At 42.9% G+C, this 18,177-nt stretch overlaps 1 protein-coding gene across 17 annotated transcripts in view; it reads right to left on the bottom strand.

Annotated features, from left to right (window-relative positions):
* TOM1L1 (target of myb1 like 1 membrane trafficking protein) overlaps positions 1-13,920 on the bottom strand; it is a 61,198-nt gene extending 47,278 nt beyond the window's left edge. For 6 of the 17 annotated variants that reach the window (XR_010153345.1, XR_001710997.2, XM_063799868.1 and 3 more), the window contains exons 1-4: positions 12,374-12,642; positions 9,519-9,603; positions 7,745-7,823; positions 500-649 (exon numbers count right to left, since the gene is read on the bottom strand). Coding sequence is in view for 15 of the 17 variants with exons in the window: in XM_063799868.1 (XP_063655938.1) it covers positions 500-649; positions 7,745-7,823; positions 9,519-9,603; positions 12,374-12,431 (372 nt within the window). In the remaining 2 variants the exon portion in view is untranslated. Of the gene's footprint in view, positions 1-499; positions 650-7,744; positions 7,824-9,518; positions 9,632-12,373; positions 12,904-13,052 lie in introns of those variants that run through there. The other 11 variants (XM_054671251.1, XM_063799874.1, XM_054671249.2 and 8 more) reach the window with 11 other exon arrangements.
* Between the last annotated feature and the right edge of the window lie 4,257 nt (positions 13,921-18,177).

The raw sequence follows: 18,177 nt of genomic DNA, 5'->3' as shown, positions 1-18,177 counted from the left end.
AAAGCTACTTTTGAATGCCATGGGCAAAATGCTCATTTTCAAAGGCTAGGAAAATATAAAATCTTTTAAATCAGACTTCCATGCCTCAAAATCTTGAAGAAACCCTAGGATATATACTATCAATTGTTTTTTGCTGCTCTGAATCCAAAATTAATAGATTCTAAAATAACATCAGTAGCTCTTTTTCCAAGTAACCTTGAACTAGTCAGTTAGCTGGAAGTTTCCCTACCTGCAAAGTGAACACACAGATCACTGTCTTTCCTATTTGACACAGATAAAATAGAAACTGAGAGGAAAGCAGGGAAATGACTACAAATTCTTCAGAAAAAGGGCACCATCCAATGCCAAAAAATTATTATCACACAGAAACTAAAATAGCAAAAATGCTTTTCTAGCTCAATCCTAGATATATAAAAGATAAGTGAAACAATCAGGAGGTAAGCTATTAAATCCCTAAGCTTAGAAATTTACCATCCCATGAGGTATACAACAGACTTACCTTAATGAAATTCAAGATTCTATTCTGAATGTCTAATGGCAAGTTGTATCTGGGATTCAGTAGCTTAACTAAATTCTCTTTAACAAATTCCTTCTTCACAATCAGAGACTGGAAACTTGGACCACAGTTCTGCACACACATGTCAATAAGCTAAATTAGAAAAAAAATTAAACATTATATTTATCTGGCAAAACCACCTCCTAAAAATGTAAGGGAAAAACTGCTAAATAATGGGTTCCATCAGCATCCTAATTAACAAACATAATTTAGTATCTACTAAAATATATGGAAAAATGTTAGGTTCTGGGGATATGTGGAAGTATGAGCATAATGTAACAGTCTGGAGGACAGACTTATTGAGGAGTCCCAGCACATCCAGAAGGGCATTAACACCAATGCAGAGTACTAAATGCTAAATGCTGAAGGGACGTGCAGGCCAAACATATGAGCTATGGATGGAATAATATCTGTCCCAATTTACCCAGGGTAGCACAGGTATATTCCCAATGTCCTGTTTATTAATGATGACACACCCTTTCACTTTCAAAAATGTCCTGGTTTGGATGATAAATTACACAGTCACCCCAGCTATAGGCCCTTATAGGCAACAGTGATTATTTAGGGCTAGGTGGTCTTACAAGACTTTTGGAAAAGGCTAACTGGAAGCTGGGCTTTGCAAAATGGCTAAGAACAGTAAAAATGAGTATAGAGCTATATTCTAGACAGATAAATTGTATGAAAAATATATAAATGTGGAAAAATGGGTAAGTTATGAAGGGGGAGATAAGTATTCTGGTCTGTCTCTAGTAGAGGCATCCTGATATAGGTAAATTGGGGACACTGGAAAGATAGGGTGGATAAAGTCCGTCCAGGTTGTAGAGAAGTTTGTGTGGCATGCAAAGGGTGTGGATATTATCTTGAAGGCACTATGAAGTTATGGAGGGTCTCTGTTAGTTTGTCACCATCACACCTTTACCCTGAAATTGAGGAAAAGGTTAATGTGTGCAAAGTAATATTCTGGATAGGTTGTCAGGCAGCACTCTGCAAAGGCAAGCGGAGGGAGAAGAAACCTGGAATGATAGAAAGATCCAGTAGCAACGCACTAATTCAGGCATGATATAGAAAAGGCCTAAACTAAGATGATGTGGGTACAAGAAAAGGAGTCATGACACCATTATGAAGGAAGAACTTTGAATGACAGTGCTGGTCAAAAAAGGAAGATGACTGAAAGTTAAGTGACTCTCATTCTGCATGAGGACCCCTGTGACGGAAATTTGGAAGAGGGGGTGGTATGGCTGGTCTAGGTGTAAAAATGATGGGCTGAAATTTAGATATTTTGAGTTCAAAAGATAAGGGGCATTTAAGTAGGTGTTTAGCAGTGAGCTGGACACACACAGCTATAGTTCAAGAGAGTGAAGGGCCAAAAGTGAGTCATCAAGGCTGCCTACAATGAGAAGAGAAGAGGAAGGGCTGAAACACTGGGGTTCACCTACTATACAGGCCAACAAAAATCCAAGGAAGGCAATCAAAGAGTAACTGACAGAAAATGAAGCACAAAATCAGGAATACATAAGGCACCCCTTTGGTAAAGTCAAAAGAAAAGTTTCCTGGAGGATGGGGTGTTATACAGTTAAGAAGATGGTCTGAGGAACATCAGTTCCCTTGAAAAACACATTTGCAATAAAGCAACATGAGCAGAAACTTGACTAAGAAAGAATGAACCGATACCGAAGAACTGCATGCAGGAAGTAGATTTCTAAAAGTAATCTAAAAACAAAATTAAATCTTTAGTTTCCATGCTACCACCTCAAATTAGAAAGGTCATAGAAACCATAGCATGACCAGGATAGGTATAATCATCTCTGCAGAATAGAAGCCCTGAAAATGGACTCCATGCCATGCTTTGTATTTTTAGTCTCTCTTTAATGGCAATACATAAAGCGGCAGCATATAGCGTTTAAGTTATACTTAAAACGCTATAGTTTTAAGGCACTGTGACCAAGAAATAATCAGAAAATATAGAAACATGCAGCTGTGTGAAACACAGGGAAAACCTTTAAGGCAAAGAAAAATAAAAACAAAATCCAAAACATATTAAGATGAATCTGTACAGTTTGGTGAGACAAAGTTGGAAAGTTGAATAACATGCCATTTAGCTTGCTGGATTATTATAATGAATTTTTAACGGGCGAAATCCTAAAAGGAAAAGTGCTTCTAGCTCAATGTGAGTTTACAGAAATATTTCACCTAACTAGTTGTACCGTCTTACGCAAATACCTAGCCTCCAAGTCTCACTCTCCCTAGGTGTATTTCTTGCTAAATAATTCGCAAACCAATTTTTGTTTGTTTGTTTGTTTGTTTGAGATAGGGTCTCACTCTGTCACCTAGGCTGGAGTGCAGTGGCGCAATCTCGACTCACTGCAACCTCTGCCTCTCCGGTTCAGGTGATTCTCATGCCTCGGCTTCCCAAGTAGCTGAGATTACAGGCGTGCACCACCACGCCCAGCTAATTTTTGTATTTTTAGTAGACATGGGTTTTCGCCATACTGGCCAGGCTGGTCTCAAACTCCTAGCCTCAAGTGATCCATCCACCCCGGCCTCCCAAAGTGCTGGGATTACAGGCATGAACCACCACACCTGGCCCTCACAAACTAATTTTTATCTTTGGTGCCACAAGATTTTATGATAATGGGTAAGACTCCCAGGAGGTACATGCACAAAATCAAAGAGTCAACATGAAATGCTAAAAATGTGAACATCTGGAGATTAGCAGTCATGCCTTTTGTGTTTTCCCATTAGAATCAAGAATGTCAGGACTAATTACTTCTACATCACCTCCTCTATTATGTCACCAGAACCTCTTTCACCCTCCAACTCACTCAGATAAGTAATAAAACCTACGTGGCAAATTGGAAAAATTAAATATGTTTTCACATATTCTGAAATTGAACTTTGATGCAAATGTGTTCAGATAACCCATCTTTGGAAATAAGACAAATAAGAATCCATAATCTGAGGTGGGATTGAAAACTCAGGAGCCAAGGAACAAAGAAAGACTGAAGTGGGTGACTCCAGGCTTCACTGATCTTTTGGGCTTGGCTGGGCAAATCACTTATCCTAAGCTTCAGTGTCCTTATCTGCAAAATGGACATAATATCTCCCTCTAGAGACTTGTTGTAAGGCCCAAATGAAACATAACAAAGAGCCTGCCACAAAGCAGGACCTCAATACATGGCAACTATTTAGATCATCTTCCATGGAGAACTTCCTAGTGGGAGTGAATGTGATGATTAGCTGATCTAAGTATTTTAAGAGAGGGCTGGAAGAAAAAGAGGTAGTTGACAGTTTTCTCACTGTAAATTTCCAAACCAGGCAGAGTGACAACAACCAGGTTTCAGGGCCATCAGAGCTACACCTGGGCCGTGAATAGTGCCTACACCAAGGTGACTACCCCACCCTATGATGACACCCCTAGGACAGGCCTCAGTCTTCTCACTCCCTCCAACTGCAACAAGCTCCTGGGGGGACAACCACATGGTTTTGTTTTGCTTTGTTTTGCTTGGATACAGAGTCTCGCTTTGTCACCCAGGCTGGAGTGCACTGGCACAATCTAGGTTCACTGCAACCTCCACCTCCTGGGTTCAAGCAATTTTCCTGCCTCAGCCTCCCGAGTAGCTGGGATTACAGTCACATGCCACCATGACTGGCTAGTTTTTGTATTTTCAGTAGAGACAGGGTATTACCATGTTGCCCAGGCTGGTCTCTAACTCCTGACCTGAAGTGATCTACCCTCCTCGGCCTCCCAAAGTGGCTGGGATTACAGGCATGAGCCACTGCACCCAGCCTGATATTTTGTTTCACTGGTAAATTTGCCAAAGGAGAATAAACCAAGCTTTTTCTTCATTATTATTTTCAACCACATTTTACACATTTTATGAAACCCCTGAAGCTCACTGCTTAGGGGGTGCTCCACAAAGGCCTATTAACTAATTGATTCTCAGGAACCTGTTCGACCACTTTCCATTTGACAATAATAGTAGCCTCTTGCTGGGATTTATCACAATTGACTCATTCAAGAACAGAATACTCTCTGGCTCAGAGTAATAAAGCCTGGTAACAAAATTCTGCTGAAACACAAAACAAAACTGCTCCACCGACTGATGGTAGGAAATCATAGTACAGTCAGGTTCCGTCAAAGCCTAATCAAGGCTAACACGTCCACGGAGAACTCAACATGACAGATAACATAAAGAATATTTATAATCGAATTTGACAGGCTCTCATCACTTTACATTAATAAAATGGAAATGTCATATATAGGGATTACATTTTAAAGAGTTTACTGGTAAACTTATAATTGCTTTTGACAGACATAGGTGACTCCTGTGACTAATTTCCCTCATAATTAAATTTGGCTTACGTGAATATTAAAGTCAGTTCTGAGGCCTTAAGCATACCTCTGCAAGGCAGTGAGTAGTCTGAGACGAGGTGACTGGACCATTAAATACACAACTCAGGGAAATCAGCATGAAGATATGAAGAGTCAAAGGCCTATTTAAAGAAAATCCAAGGAAAAGCCAGATGTTTTTCCTGACTTTAATGTACTGTGACCCCAAGGATGAAGGTGTATTCTGACCTATGACTTGTGACTCTTGCCTGTTTTTAGGCACAGGCTTTAGACTGGACAGAAACCACGAGGTAAGGGAGCTACAGATCTGAGGTGGAACAGATAATGGGAAAGGCAGTGAGCAGATTAGACTACCTGATGAGAAGGAAGAGTGGAAGCCCGAAGAGAAACAGAGGGCCAGAGGCACAACACTCTAGAATAACCCAACTTCCTCAAGGAGGGTCCCTGGTCCGTCGTCACAGGGAGGGAACCATGATGGAAGAAGATATGGAGGTGGGATTAAGAAGCAACCACTGAAACATCAAGTAGGCTGGGCACAATGGAGAAAGCGGCAAATTGTTATGAATGGTGAACACCTGTAAAAAGCAAAATAATAATACCCCATGCTGAAATAGAGAAGGGGGCATAAATTCATCTTCTGCCCTTCTCTTCCTTACTCAATTCTCCTAACCTTTGGCACCCTTGAGATATCCCAGATATACTACATTTGAGGGTACATCTACACATCTTTCTACTCCGGTTCTACAGTACCTTCCATTAGCCCTTGAGTCTTCCCGGATACTAGGAGAGACGGGATTAGGTGTGTGTATGAGGGTGGGGTGCTTAATCATTAATCCAGTCAACATCTGATATACCTGGCCCTGTACTACACAGGAAGAAACTAAAGACACAAAGGAAACACAGTAGCCTACTCTTTTAAGAGGCTTAATTCGTTCTTAGAAACAAAGTGGCATGAGGCAAGGGCATGGAATTTAGAATCTGAGGACTGGGATCAAATCTTGCCTATGCTATGTAATAGCCATTTTCATCTCGGAAATAAATCTGTTCCTGTTAGTCTCAATTTCTTCATCTGTTAAATGGAGTTAATAATAGAACTACTTCACAGGGTTGTCAAGAGCATTGGTCAGGTGCCAGGCATTTCTATCAGTGACCCATTGTTCTGGGATTTCTACAGAAGTGCCTCACTCCTCTCTCCCGTCTTCTCCATTCTGTGACCTTCAAGAGTTAAGGACAGGTAAGAGGTCAAAAAAAAAAAAAAAGGTGAAGGGGGAAAATGCCTCTAAAACTATATTCAGATCCCAATGTGAAAGGTTTCTTTAATGATCAAATCATGAAGACCGTTCACAGCATTTCTGCTTATTCAGTGAGCCTATGCAAGATGTCCATTTTCTTCTTCATGTAACTAGAAACCAGGAGCTATGCTCACATATGCCCCAAAGTCCTCTTGATAAAGACTAATGCTCCTAACGCAGCGTGATGTTGGCTGATTAGTGCCGTGACCATGCACAGTCTTGGGCTGGGCTGAGATAAACAAAGGCGTGCAGAATAAATCAGAAAGCTACACAGCTCACTCTCAGGCAGCAGGCAGGGCTTGCAACACATACTAAAGTAAAAAGGACAACTCACCAACGTGACTGAAGAGGTCATATTGCCAAGGATGGTGGGAAAATGGGAACGCATCAAATAAGAGTCCACACTTAAATCACAGACAATACAACACACAGGAGAATTGCTTAAACCAACATAGAACATTCTCCAAATCACGCCAGGCAGCAGAACTTGGTTGGAATTTAATGAGCTGAGAGCATCTCAGGATTCCACAAAGCTGTTCAAGTAAGGCAGAAAGCTTACAGGGAGGTATTTTTCAAAATTTCAATTCTCCTCATCTTAAATTATGGTTAATTAATACATGCACAAACTTTTTTTTTTTTTTGAGAAGGAGTCTTGCTCTGTTGCTCAAGCTGGAGGACAGTGGTGCGATCTCGACTCACCGCAATCTCCACCTCCCAGGTTCAGGCAATTCTCCTGTCTCAGACTCCCGAGTAGCTGGGACTACAGGCACACGCCACCACGCCCGGCTACTTTTTGTATTTTTAGTAGAGACGGGGTTTCACCATATTGGTCAGGCTGGTCTCGAACTTCTGACCTCAGGTGATCCACCTGCCTCGGCCTCCCGAAGTGCTGGGATTACAGGTGTGAGCCACCGTACCCAGCCACAAACTTTTTTTTTTTTAAGAGTTGAGGTCTCTCTTTATCACTCAGGCTGAGTTGCAGTGGCATGATCATAGCTCATTGCCATCTTGAATTCCTGGGCTCAAGTGATTGTCCTGCCTCAGCCTCCTAAGTGGCTGGGACTACAGATGCAGGCCACCACATCTGGCTAATTTTTAAACATTTTGTAGAGACAGGCTCTCACCATCTTGCACAGGCTGTTCTCAAACTCCTGGGCTCAAGCGATCATCCCACCTCGGCCTCCCAAAGTGCTGGGATTATAGGCATGAGCCACCACACCCAGCCACTACACAAACTTCTTGATCAGTTCACCATGTATAATACATGTTAACCACTAATTCCTATCTCCTGACCAAGAAAAATTGATTTTTCAGGAACAAGCTCCTTCCATGAAATTAAATGCTATTAAATGCTATTATAAACAACTAAACTTTCTTTATTCTGCAATTCTCATAAATGAAGAGTTTTAAGTCATACTGTACACAACTCCTAGCTAACCTATTAGTTTTCTCAGAATACTTGCTTCTTATTTTTTACCCAGGATTAAAAATGTAGCTATAGCTTGAGAAATCCTCGAGTCTTAATTATAAAATTAAAGTACTTACTGACAAGGTAAGTTGGATTTCTTTATGATTGTAGTTTTTGGAAATCCTTTTCTTCAAAGCTTTCACTGCATCTTTTGGCCTATAGCAATAAATACACTGAAATCACCAATTTAGGCATTGCTGAAAACAAGCAGTCTCTCTGAAAAGCAACATGCATTTGGAGAGAGGAATGGCTAAGGAGCAGAAAACTAAGGCCTTGGTTCTACTGTGGGACCCTATGCGAATGACTTAACTTCTTGAACCTAAATTTCTTCACGCATACAGGCAGACAATACCACCTAACCCCTTATGAGAATCAAATAAAATATTTTCGTACAAGACTATTACCTAGAAAGTACTACCCATGAAATGCACTCATTCCTGTATCCCTCTATCAATGCACAGAACCAATTTATAGGAAATGCAACTTCCGAAACAATGAATGTTACCATTTTTATTAAAACTATTAGTATTTCCTGAGCACCCTATAGACAAGGGGATGTAACAGGAATTACAACAAACTAGGTCAGCTGCCAATACGCCACAATTTTATGTTACAAAGAAAGGACTGTTTATAAGGGTCCAAATTTACTTTAAGATTCTCTTTTTGTATTATCAATGAATTGGTATTATCAATGAAATGTTCCCAGAGGAACTAAACATGGTAAATAGGATTATAGGAAAAAAACCATTCACACTTAAAAGTACTAACCATAAGCGCTTTCCATTTATTTATAATCAATAATTAAGTTTGATGTTTTCTTTATCAACATAAGCTAGACTAAATCTCTTTTACTGCCAGTTATCACTTTAATATGCCCAGGAAAATTACCAGAATTGTGTTCCTTAGAATAACTTGTCATTGACTACAAGCAAACCAGTTTGCTCTTCTTAATGACTTTTTTCTTATAACTTCAATTCTCTGAAGTTTAAGAAGTTTAAGAACAAATGATAGCACATGCTATAAGAATACAGCTTAAACATGGGTGAGTTGACATTCAGAAGGAAAAAAATTGTCCTGGGACAGGGAGGAAAAAAGACTGCTAGATTGTTTCCTGGTTACTAAAAATAATTGCCCAGAAATAGGTCACCACCAGGAGTCAACCAGCTTCTTGATAATATTTGACGGTTTCATCAAATACTGGCACTGGGAGCTGGAGATATTCCTAAAGAAGGACACAATCTCTCTTTTTCAATCTTTTTTTTTTTTTTTTTTTTTTTGAGATAGAGTCTTGCTTTGTTGCCCAGGCTGGAGTGCAGTGGCGTGATCTCTGCTCACTGCAAGCTCCGCCTCCCAGGCTCACGCCATTCTCCTGCCTCAGCCTCCCAAGTATCTGGGACTACAGGCACCCACCACCATGCCTGGCTAATTTTTTTTGTATTTTTTAGTAGAGATGGGGTTTCAACGTGTTAGCCAGGACGGTCTCGATCTCCCGACCTCATGATCCGCCCGCCTCGGCCTCCCAAAGTGCTAGGATTACAGGCGTGAGCCACTGCGCCCGGCCTTTTTCAATCTTTTAGAAGGAAGGAATTTGAGCTTCACAGTGACAAAATTTGAAACTATTAAAGAAACTGCCAAGAGGAGAAAAATTATAGTGGATTTATGGATACTCCACATGTTGAAGCAAGCAGCTGCCCCAATATTTCAACCTGACAAGTCTTCAAAAGACAGAGGGCGCCTAATGAATGATGAAAACACTCTTTCAACAACAAAACCGAAATTGCAAGAGAAAACGTGCTGTAGTTGTGATGCTTCTTATCAGAGGCAAATACATGGAAACCATGCTGTACTCACCCATCCTGGGTAGTGTTAATTATGTCACAGATGTGCATGAACTGGCCCCAATCTTCAGTCTGAACTCCAGCAAATGTAGCCTTTTCTGCCAAGAAAAAGCTGTTGAGTCTGAGCTACAACAGAATAAAAAATGTCTGGTATTCCTGAAATAATCTGCCTAGGCTGCACCAGCAAGTGTCATTAAGTTTATATTGCCAAAGGGCAAAGTGATTTTTTTTGGAACAGTTCTCAGTAATTCAGGAATCAATCAGAACCCAAGTTCAGAGTGCTGCTGCAGCAACAGTAATGAGTGACCTATTAATAAAGACCTCAAGCACAACACCTGGCCACAGGCCCAGGCCAGGCCAGCTAAATCTCCACCTGCCTGGCTTTCAGAGAAGGGAACTAGGGCTTGGTGAGCAGCTACCTACAAGGTGAACTGCATAGTGCTAAGTATTTTATCATACACAATTTCATTTAACCCACTGTTAGAGATGATGAGACAGAAGTTCAGAGAGGTTAGGAAATTACCAAAGTTATACAGTCAGTATGAAGTAGAATTGGCATTCAAATCTAGGTTGTTTGGTCCCACTGTTTGTTTTTAAAAATAATTTATTCTCTGGGGGTACAGGAGGAAAGAACTTTTAAAGGAGAGAAGTAATCCGTTGGTCTTAGGAGCCAAAACATTGGCACAACTCCAAATAAAAGTAATACGTTTATTGTCCTATCATCTTAATCTCACGATTCCTTCTAATTTTACCAATTATTATAACTTCAACCAATACTTGCAAAGACACTGCTTACCTCAACTATGTAAAAACTTCCATTGCATACACTTTTACTTTCAGCCTTAATTATTTCAAACTGGCGCTGGATAACTATCCGAACTAATAATAATAAGCATCTAAACTAACCACAGCTGCACCAGGCTGACCAGAATGCTTCTGCACTTGGAACCCTATGATTAGATAATCAGGCATCTTTCCCTCTCCAGACAGCCGCTTTAAGAATACAAGATGTTATCTGGAAAGGGTAATGGAACACTCAGTATGAATGCGCTAACATCTTCCTAAGAGTAGGACAAGATCCCTAAGCATGAAAACACCGGGTTCTGGGGGAAATGGAGAAAAAAACAAAAAAGATAGAGAACGGGAAGAATAAGGACTTGCTTGGGGGAACCCCAAAGTTTAGCTTGCTTTCAATCCAGGAAAAGAACCACTTGAGGCGGGGCCCGGTGGCTCCCGCCTGTAATCCCAATCACTTTGGGAGGCCGAGGTGGGTAGATCACCTGAGGTCAGGAGGTCGAGACCAGCCTGGCCAGCATGGTGAAACTCCATCTCTACTAAAAATACAAAAATTAGCCTGGCGTGGTGGCATGTGCCTGTAGTCCCAGCTACTCGGGAGGCTGAGGAAGGAGAATTGCTTGAACCCGGTAGGGAGAGGTTGCAGTGTGCCGAGAGCTACTGCACTCCAGCCTGGGTGTCACTCCCCGTCTCCAAAAAACAACAACAACAACAACAACAACAAACTTGAATCTGGCACCGAATGGACAAAGCTTACCTCCCTAGAAAACTCCTATTCACCCTTCAAAAGCCACAGCAGAATTCATTTCTCCCTTCTCCTAAGTTTTGTGTGTTTTGCATTTTCTTGCATTGCAAAGGTGCCACACAAAACTGTGCCCGTCTTCTCTACAAGAAAGTGAGTTCCCTCAGGTTTGAGACCACGTCTCACCTTGGCCTCACCAGTGCCTGATCCAGGTCCAGGCACATAGCTGACAGTTAGTCCATGTTTACAGAATTAAAAAATTAAGCAGACGAATTGCTGAAGTTTCGTTTGCCTATGAAGACACAGTCTGAATCCATTTCTGCTTGGGGTTCATTCTAATATCCAACAAAGCACAGCCATTAAGGGAAAGCATCTCCTCAATGGTAGCTACTCTGACCATCTTATAAGGATGTGTAAACTAAGGTTCTGCTTAAGTGGTGTGTTCGGTGTCACAGCAGTTAGTAGAGCTGTGATCTAAATTTTCCAAATCTGGGCCTCTTTACTACAACTACTAGGTTCTCACGATTTCATCACCCCACTAAGTTCCTGACATCATCACACTTTGCCTGGCATTAATATGCACTCGTGCCACACCCAATTCCCAAGGGAGGAATCAGGGAAAAGAAGGAGCAGTGAGCTGGTGCTGGTAAGAGTCCAATCACAGGCTTCTACATACATCATGCAAGGTACATCCGGAGGAGAGAGAAATCATTTAGGTGGATGCTGGTGTAGTCCCTAGTGGCCTGCGAGAGACCTCCGTGGCCCCAGATGGCTCCTATGTTCCCCTCCTCTTCACTCCAATGCCAAGCATTTTCATTCTCTTTGTTTACCCAGAAAAGCAATCCAGGTTGTATAAGCTTGGCACTAGAGAAAACTGGTTTGGGGAGACCTGCCCCTCACAGTAAGGCCACATCACTTAGTCTCCCAGAGCCTCCTCTTCTGATCTGTAAAACGGGCATAACAATACCGTGCCCTGGAGAATGTGCCTTTAGGAATAACTTCCCCCTGGCCGAGAAGTTTCTGGTGCTCCTCGTGGAGGCCCAAACACTCCATGCCTGACTCCCGCGGTTCACCTGTTTGGTTCCACTCCCCAGGAGGCATCGAAAGGAAGGTACATTTTTGAGGACTGAGGTTCTACAGTGAGTTGGCCAAGAAGGAAACGACGAAAGGGGGCCGGGTGGAATGCGGGTGCCTTGGGAAAGTTGCGGGGGGAGGGGAATAATTTTTTCAAGTTGGACTAACTCCGTCCTCTGCAGGCCGAGAATGGATCAAGCAGGAAAGGATCCCACGGTCCCCTGCCTGCCTGGGCGTCTCTCCCCGCGCCTCCTTACCTATGAGGTGGCCCACGGAGGTCGCGTAGGCATCCCGGTGACTCTTGCCAAACGCCATGGTAGCGCCAGAGGGCCGGGCCCAGGAAATCCGCCTCCACCGCTCCCCGGCTCCCGACTCCACCCGCTCGGTACCCTTGGCTCCTCCTCTTCGCCCGAGCGCTTCCCGGGCTCTGGCGGAGGCGGTGCGTTCTGCGCTGCCGCTGCGGGGCGCGGGCACCGAGCGTGAGGAGCTGGGCGCGGGGCAGGGACGCGAGGGCGGGGCTTCGGGACGCCCAGCGCACCTGCAGCGCGCCCTGCGGGACCCGCGAGGAGGCTGCGCTGCCGGCTGCAGGTGGTACAGGCGGGTAGTGGCGGGTGTATGGAGCCTGCGAGAGTGGCGCGGCCGCCCGCTCGGATCCCAGGTGGGCTTTTCGCCCCGTGCAGGAGGAGCAGGCAGCCCAGAATCTCCAGCCTGGGAATTAGAGACCCAGGCTTTGATCCCGCCGCTTGCTGGGCACCTTGTCACTCTTCTCTGCAGCTCTTTGGCTGCCCTGGGTAGACCAAAGATAATAGGGGGTTAATAACACAAACCTCAGAATTATGAGAATTAAGGGAAGGACGTAACCGGTTATGTCGGTGTCTGGTACCCACAAAATAAATAGTTAGCCACTGAATATATTGAATAACTAGAAATATTTACCCTCGACCTGCCTTTGCCCTAGAGATCCGGGAGGGGAGGTGTGCGCCCTGCCCTTTAAAGTTGTGGTCATGTCTAGGAGGAAGGATTGGCTTTGAATTTAGGGCTTCCCAGGAGCAGGCCCTCTTTGTCTCTCTCCTATTTCCTCGAGGGACCACAGGGCGCCGCCTCGCAAGCTCTTGTCTTCTAACCCCACCTTCTGGGAGCCGTGTTTTCCAGCCTGATTCTAAAAACGGGAGAGGGGCTTTCCGTTTCCTCTGGCAAGGAGTATGCTTGGCTTTAGGCCTGCTTTGTAAATGTAGGTCGGAATCTGAGAAGCCCAACACCTTTCCAGCTGCCCCTTCAGAACCAGAATTTATTTCCTATTCCTTTGCATTCAATTAACATCTGATTGGCGATGTTAACAATCTCCAGCCAGCAGGAGCCTGCCAGAGAGTGAGGTGTCCCCAGGCGATGTCAGATAGCCATAGATGAGCTCCTGGTGCTTGTAGATCCTGTTTCCTGTAGTCTAACTGCCACCCATTTCAAGTCTGTTTTTTAGCCCTGGAGATGGTGACTAGGGAGACGAAGGGAACCTGTTTTGACTTATGTCCGTGGTCTTGTGAATTTTAATATAGAGGTCAAAACCAATTGCCATGCACTCCAGGAGGCTAACATTTAATTATCTCTAACTCAATTATTTATAATTTTTCTTGACCAAAGTGAGCCAAAACCTGGGATTCTAAAATCTAGAATGAAATATTCTTGTTGTGATGATGTCTCATAATGGGATTTGTCCCACGTGTAACTAATATTCTCCACCTGCCTATTCAGGACGAGTAGCTATTTCAGATGTTGCCGTTTATCAACTTCGTTACTCATCACTACAGCCTCTGCTGACACTGTTGAAAACCTCTTTTGTGACATCACCAACCTAATCTGTATTCCATGCCTCTAGCAAAATATTTTGCCTTTTCTGCAACCTAGAATCAACCTACAATCTCTGAAAAAGAAAACCAATTTTAGCTTAGGCCAATGTTGGTGTCAGTGGCCTTCTATCAGTTAATGAGAATGAGAAAGGAACCAAGCATCCAGAGAGATAGATTTTTAACATCTATGTGGGAGGTTTTTCTTTTCTTCTTCTTCTTCTTTTTTTTTTTTTATTTTTTTATTTTTTTCTCCTATGTCTGATTTCCTTACATGACAGGACTGAGGCACCGAGAAAGAGGAGAAACAGTAGCAAGGAGTGTCTTCTGGACTTGATGCTTGGGTGAACAGAACCAAGGTTGATGAGTACTACCTGTGTTCTATCTCAGCAATGCCTGGCAGAAGTTTTTCTCTCTCCCTGTGCCCTCCAGGGTGTTGTGGTGGTTGTTGCAGCCTTCTCTTCCTGTACTCTGTTCCGTTCTGCATGATCCCTCTTCTCTCCAGGCATGAAAATCAACGTGGTTAATGTTAGTAAAGTCTAGCAGCGGGGACAATAGAATTCACAGCTAAGTTGAGGTCAGAGAAGGAGCAGAATCCCACAGGGGTAAAATGACACCAGGAGTAAAATCTTACCACAATTTCAATTCCAAGAACACTTAGTCAACATTTATTTATGTAAAATGTGCTAAGTGTCTGCAACTAGAAATCTATCTTAATCTTCACAATCCTGAGAGGTGGGTAGTATTAACCTCATTTTTACAAATATATAATCTGAGATTCAGAAAGATCAAGTTTATAAATGGCTTCACTAAAGTTTGACTCATGGCTGCCTGGTTCCAAAGCCTATATTATTGTCACTAGGTGAATCTGTTTATTGAGCCTGATGTCTTACTTTTTTAAAGGATCTGCTTGATTCAGTGCAAGACCTCTTGAAGAATACAGGAATAGGGGAAGTCATATACTTTGCTGGCACAAGGTCCTGCTTTTTTTCTGTTCTTGTTCAATAGCGAATATTTTCTGTGCTAGAACTATATGCCAGATATGTTCTAAACATATTACATGCATTATCTCATTTAATCACATAATAACGTTATGAGACCAGTACCGTTATTACTTTATTTTTCATGTTAGTCAAAAACCAAAGTAATGGCTGGGCGCGGTGGCTCACACCTGTAATCCTAGCACTTTGGGGGGCCGAGGCAGGCATATCACCTGACGTCAGGAGTTCAAGACCAGCCTGGCCAACATGGTGAAACCCTGTCTTTACTAAAAATACAAAAATTAGCTGGGCATGGTGGCAGGTGACTGTAATTCCAGCTACATGGGAGGCTGAGGCAGGAGAATCGCTTGAACCCGAGAGGCGGAGACTGCAGTGAGACGAGGTCACGCCACTGCTCTCCAGCCTGGGCAACAGAGTGACTCCGTCTCAAGAAAAAAAGGGGGGGAAAATAAGTCAATAATTTTTCACATAGTCACATTGCTAGGGAAGGACTGTCTAATTCCAGAACCTGTGACTTGAATGGCTGTGCTATGTCATCCCTCTTGGATAGAGCTCTAGATGGTAGGTGGTGCCCTTCACTAGTTCACATTTTGAAAGAAGTGGGTTCTAGGGGGCAGTGTCTGTAGAAAGAAGTGACCAAACTTGGCAAGTACACCTGTATAGAAAACAAAGATAACCCACCATCATGATTCATGCAGCTAAGAGATTTTTGCCTTCTCATTTGATTGTTTTTTTGTGTGTTGTGTGTTTGTATTTTTTTTTGTTGTTTTTTTTGTTTTTGAGATGGGGTTTCACTCTTCTTGCCCAGGCTGGAGTGCAATGGCACAATCTCAGCTCACCACAACCTTTGCCTCCAGGTTCAAGCGATTCTCCTGCCTCAGCCTCCCTAGTAGCTGGGATTACAGGCATGTGCCACCACGTTTGGCTAATTTTGTATTTTTAGTAGAGACGGTGTTTCTCCATGTTGGTCAGTTTGGTCTCGAACTCCTGACCTCACGTGATCCACCCGCCTCAGCCTCCCAAAGTGCTGGGATTACAGGTGTGAGCCACCACGCCGGGCTTGTTCCTTGTTTTAATATTTAAATGTGCTCCCTATAACCCTCCCCATAGTGTATCCACTAGCCTTCTCATTATCCTTCTCTTTTCCCGTGGGTCTAGTTCCAAACACTACCTACTCTCTCCCCCAACTCTCCCACTATAAAAACTAACTTTCATAGCTATGTGATCTTCAGCTTTAATAGTCATCCTCATCCTCTTTGACCCTCTGCACCACCCATGTGATGGCCCTTCCTTGTTAGCCAGCCTTATCTTTCAGGACATTTCTCTATCCTACTTTTTGTTTTTCACTCTCTCTCTCTGACTGCTAATTCTCAATGATCTTCATTTGATTTGATTTTCTTTCCATTCTGCTAGACCTAAGTAAGTCTTCCCACACTTCCAAGGTTCGCCTTTTTCTCTTTCTGCATTTCTCTCATCCCACCTTCTCCTTGTCCCTTCTTTATGAAGTCTTTTCTGACAGCTCCCAGAAGAATTTAACTCTTCTTTTCTGTCCCAGGTACAGATTTCTGTCTTATAGTCCACAACATATTATATCACTGATTTGTTTAGAAATCTGTTCCCTGCCTCCTAGATATAGGCCCCACAAAGAAAAAGGACCCATTTGTAGGACTTGGTGTCCTGACACTCAATAGACCTTAAGGGATTTTTTTTTTTTCTGAGATGGAGTTTCACTTTATCACTCAGGCTGGAGTGCAGTAGTGCAATCTCAGCTCACTGCAACCTCTGCCTCCCAGGTTCAAGCGATTCTCCTGCCTCAGCCTCCCAAGTACCTGGGATTACAGGCACACGCCACCATGCCTGGCTAATTTTTGTCTTTTTATTAGAGACAGGGTTTCACCATGTTGGCCAGGCTGGTCTCAAACTCCTGACCTCAAGTGATCCACCCACCTTGGCCCCCCAAAGTGCTGGGATTACAGGCGTGAGCCACCATGCCCAGCCTAAGGGATGTTTATTGAATATATTAATGAATGGCTCCTCAAAATCTTAAGTTGCTGTGTCCTTCCTGAGGTCCAGCCCTTAATTCCCTCCTGGATGCCTTGTTGAAACTTGAACTCAGTATGTCTAGAATTATACTCATCCTTTTTCTCCATTATCTCAATATCCTACCTTACTTACTTGTTTTGACCATAGCAGTCATTCTCAACCATATGCATAGAAATTTCTGGGTTGCTGTAAAGACTAATGATATCTGGGTCCCACCTCAGAGATTCTGATTTAACTAGTCTTGGATGCCTCAAGGTCATCAAGAATTTTAAAGGTCCCTGGATGGGCTAAAGGTACCATAAATTCCCAAACAGAAAATCTTGAAGTTATCCTCAACTTTCATTTCAGTCAGTTCTGGATTTCTCTATGTTCTTCTTTACCTCTCTCCTTGCTTTTTCTTCTCTATGGACACTGTCCAGTCCAGAAATTGTCGATGTCATAAGCCTTAATACTGTTTAGGGATGAAACTAGATTGAAGTTCACGCTTTCCTGAACACAATCAAATCCCTGTGCATTTAAAGACATATTATTTCTCCTTAAAATGGACCTTCTTTTGCACAATTTCTTGCCCACTGTTTTTGAAAACCACATGTACATAATATATGTTCACTGTATTTCCAGTTTTATATATATATATATAGAGAGAGAGAGAGACAGACAGACAGACAGACAGAGATGAGTTCTTACTATGTTACCCAGTCTGGTCTTGAACTCCTGAGCTCAAGTGATCCTCCAACCTCACAGCCTCCCAAAATGTTGGGATTATAGGCCTGAGCCACATCCAGCCTATTTCCAGTTATTTCTTAATATACTATATCTTTGCAACTCCTGATTGTGGAAATTAAAGAACAGCCTTTCTTTTCCAGCTCTTAGGATAACCCTCCATCAGCTTCACACGAGAGGGTTTCTCCCCACCCCAACCCCAGGGCTGTTTTGTTCTGTCTTTATGGGTTTCAGGCTGAACTCAGAGACCCAAGATGAGAGAGGACAAGGCACAGGAAGAGTGAAGAGGGGAACAGTTGTTGACTTCTTACTGTGCCAAGCACTGTACAAAGTGCTTTGGTATCTCCAATAAACTTCAGAATTATTTTTTAAAAAATAATTACTCTCATTTCATTAACTAACTTACCTAAAGTCACTCTGAATATGGAGGTGAATTTGGGTTTTTCTCATTTCCAA

Source organism: Pan troglodytes, chromosome 19 (genome assembly GCF_028858775.2).
Source record: "Pan troglodytes isolate AG18354 chromosome 19, NHGRI_mPanTro3-v2.0_pri, whole genome shotgun sequence".
Classification (NCBI taxonomy): Eukaryota; Metazoa; Chordata; class Mammalia; order Primates; family Hominidae; genus Pan; species Pan troglodytes.
This window is presented reverse-complemented; position numbering and strand designations above follow the sequence as displayed.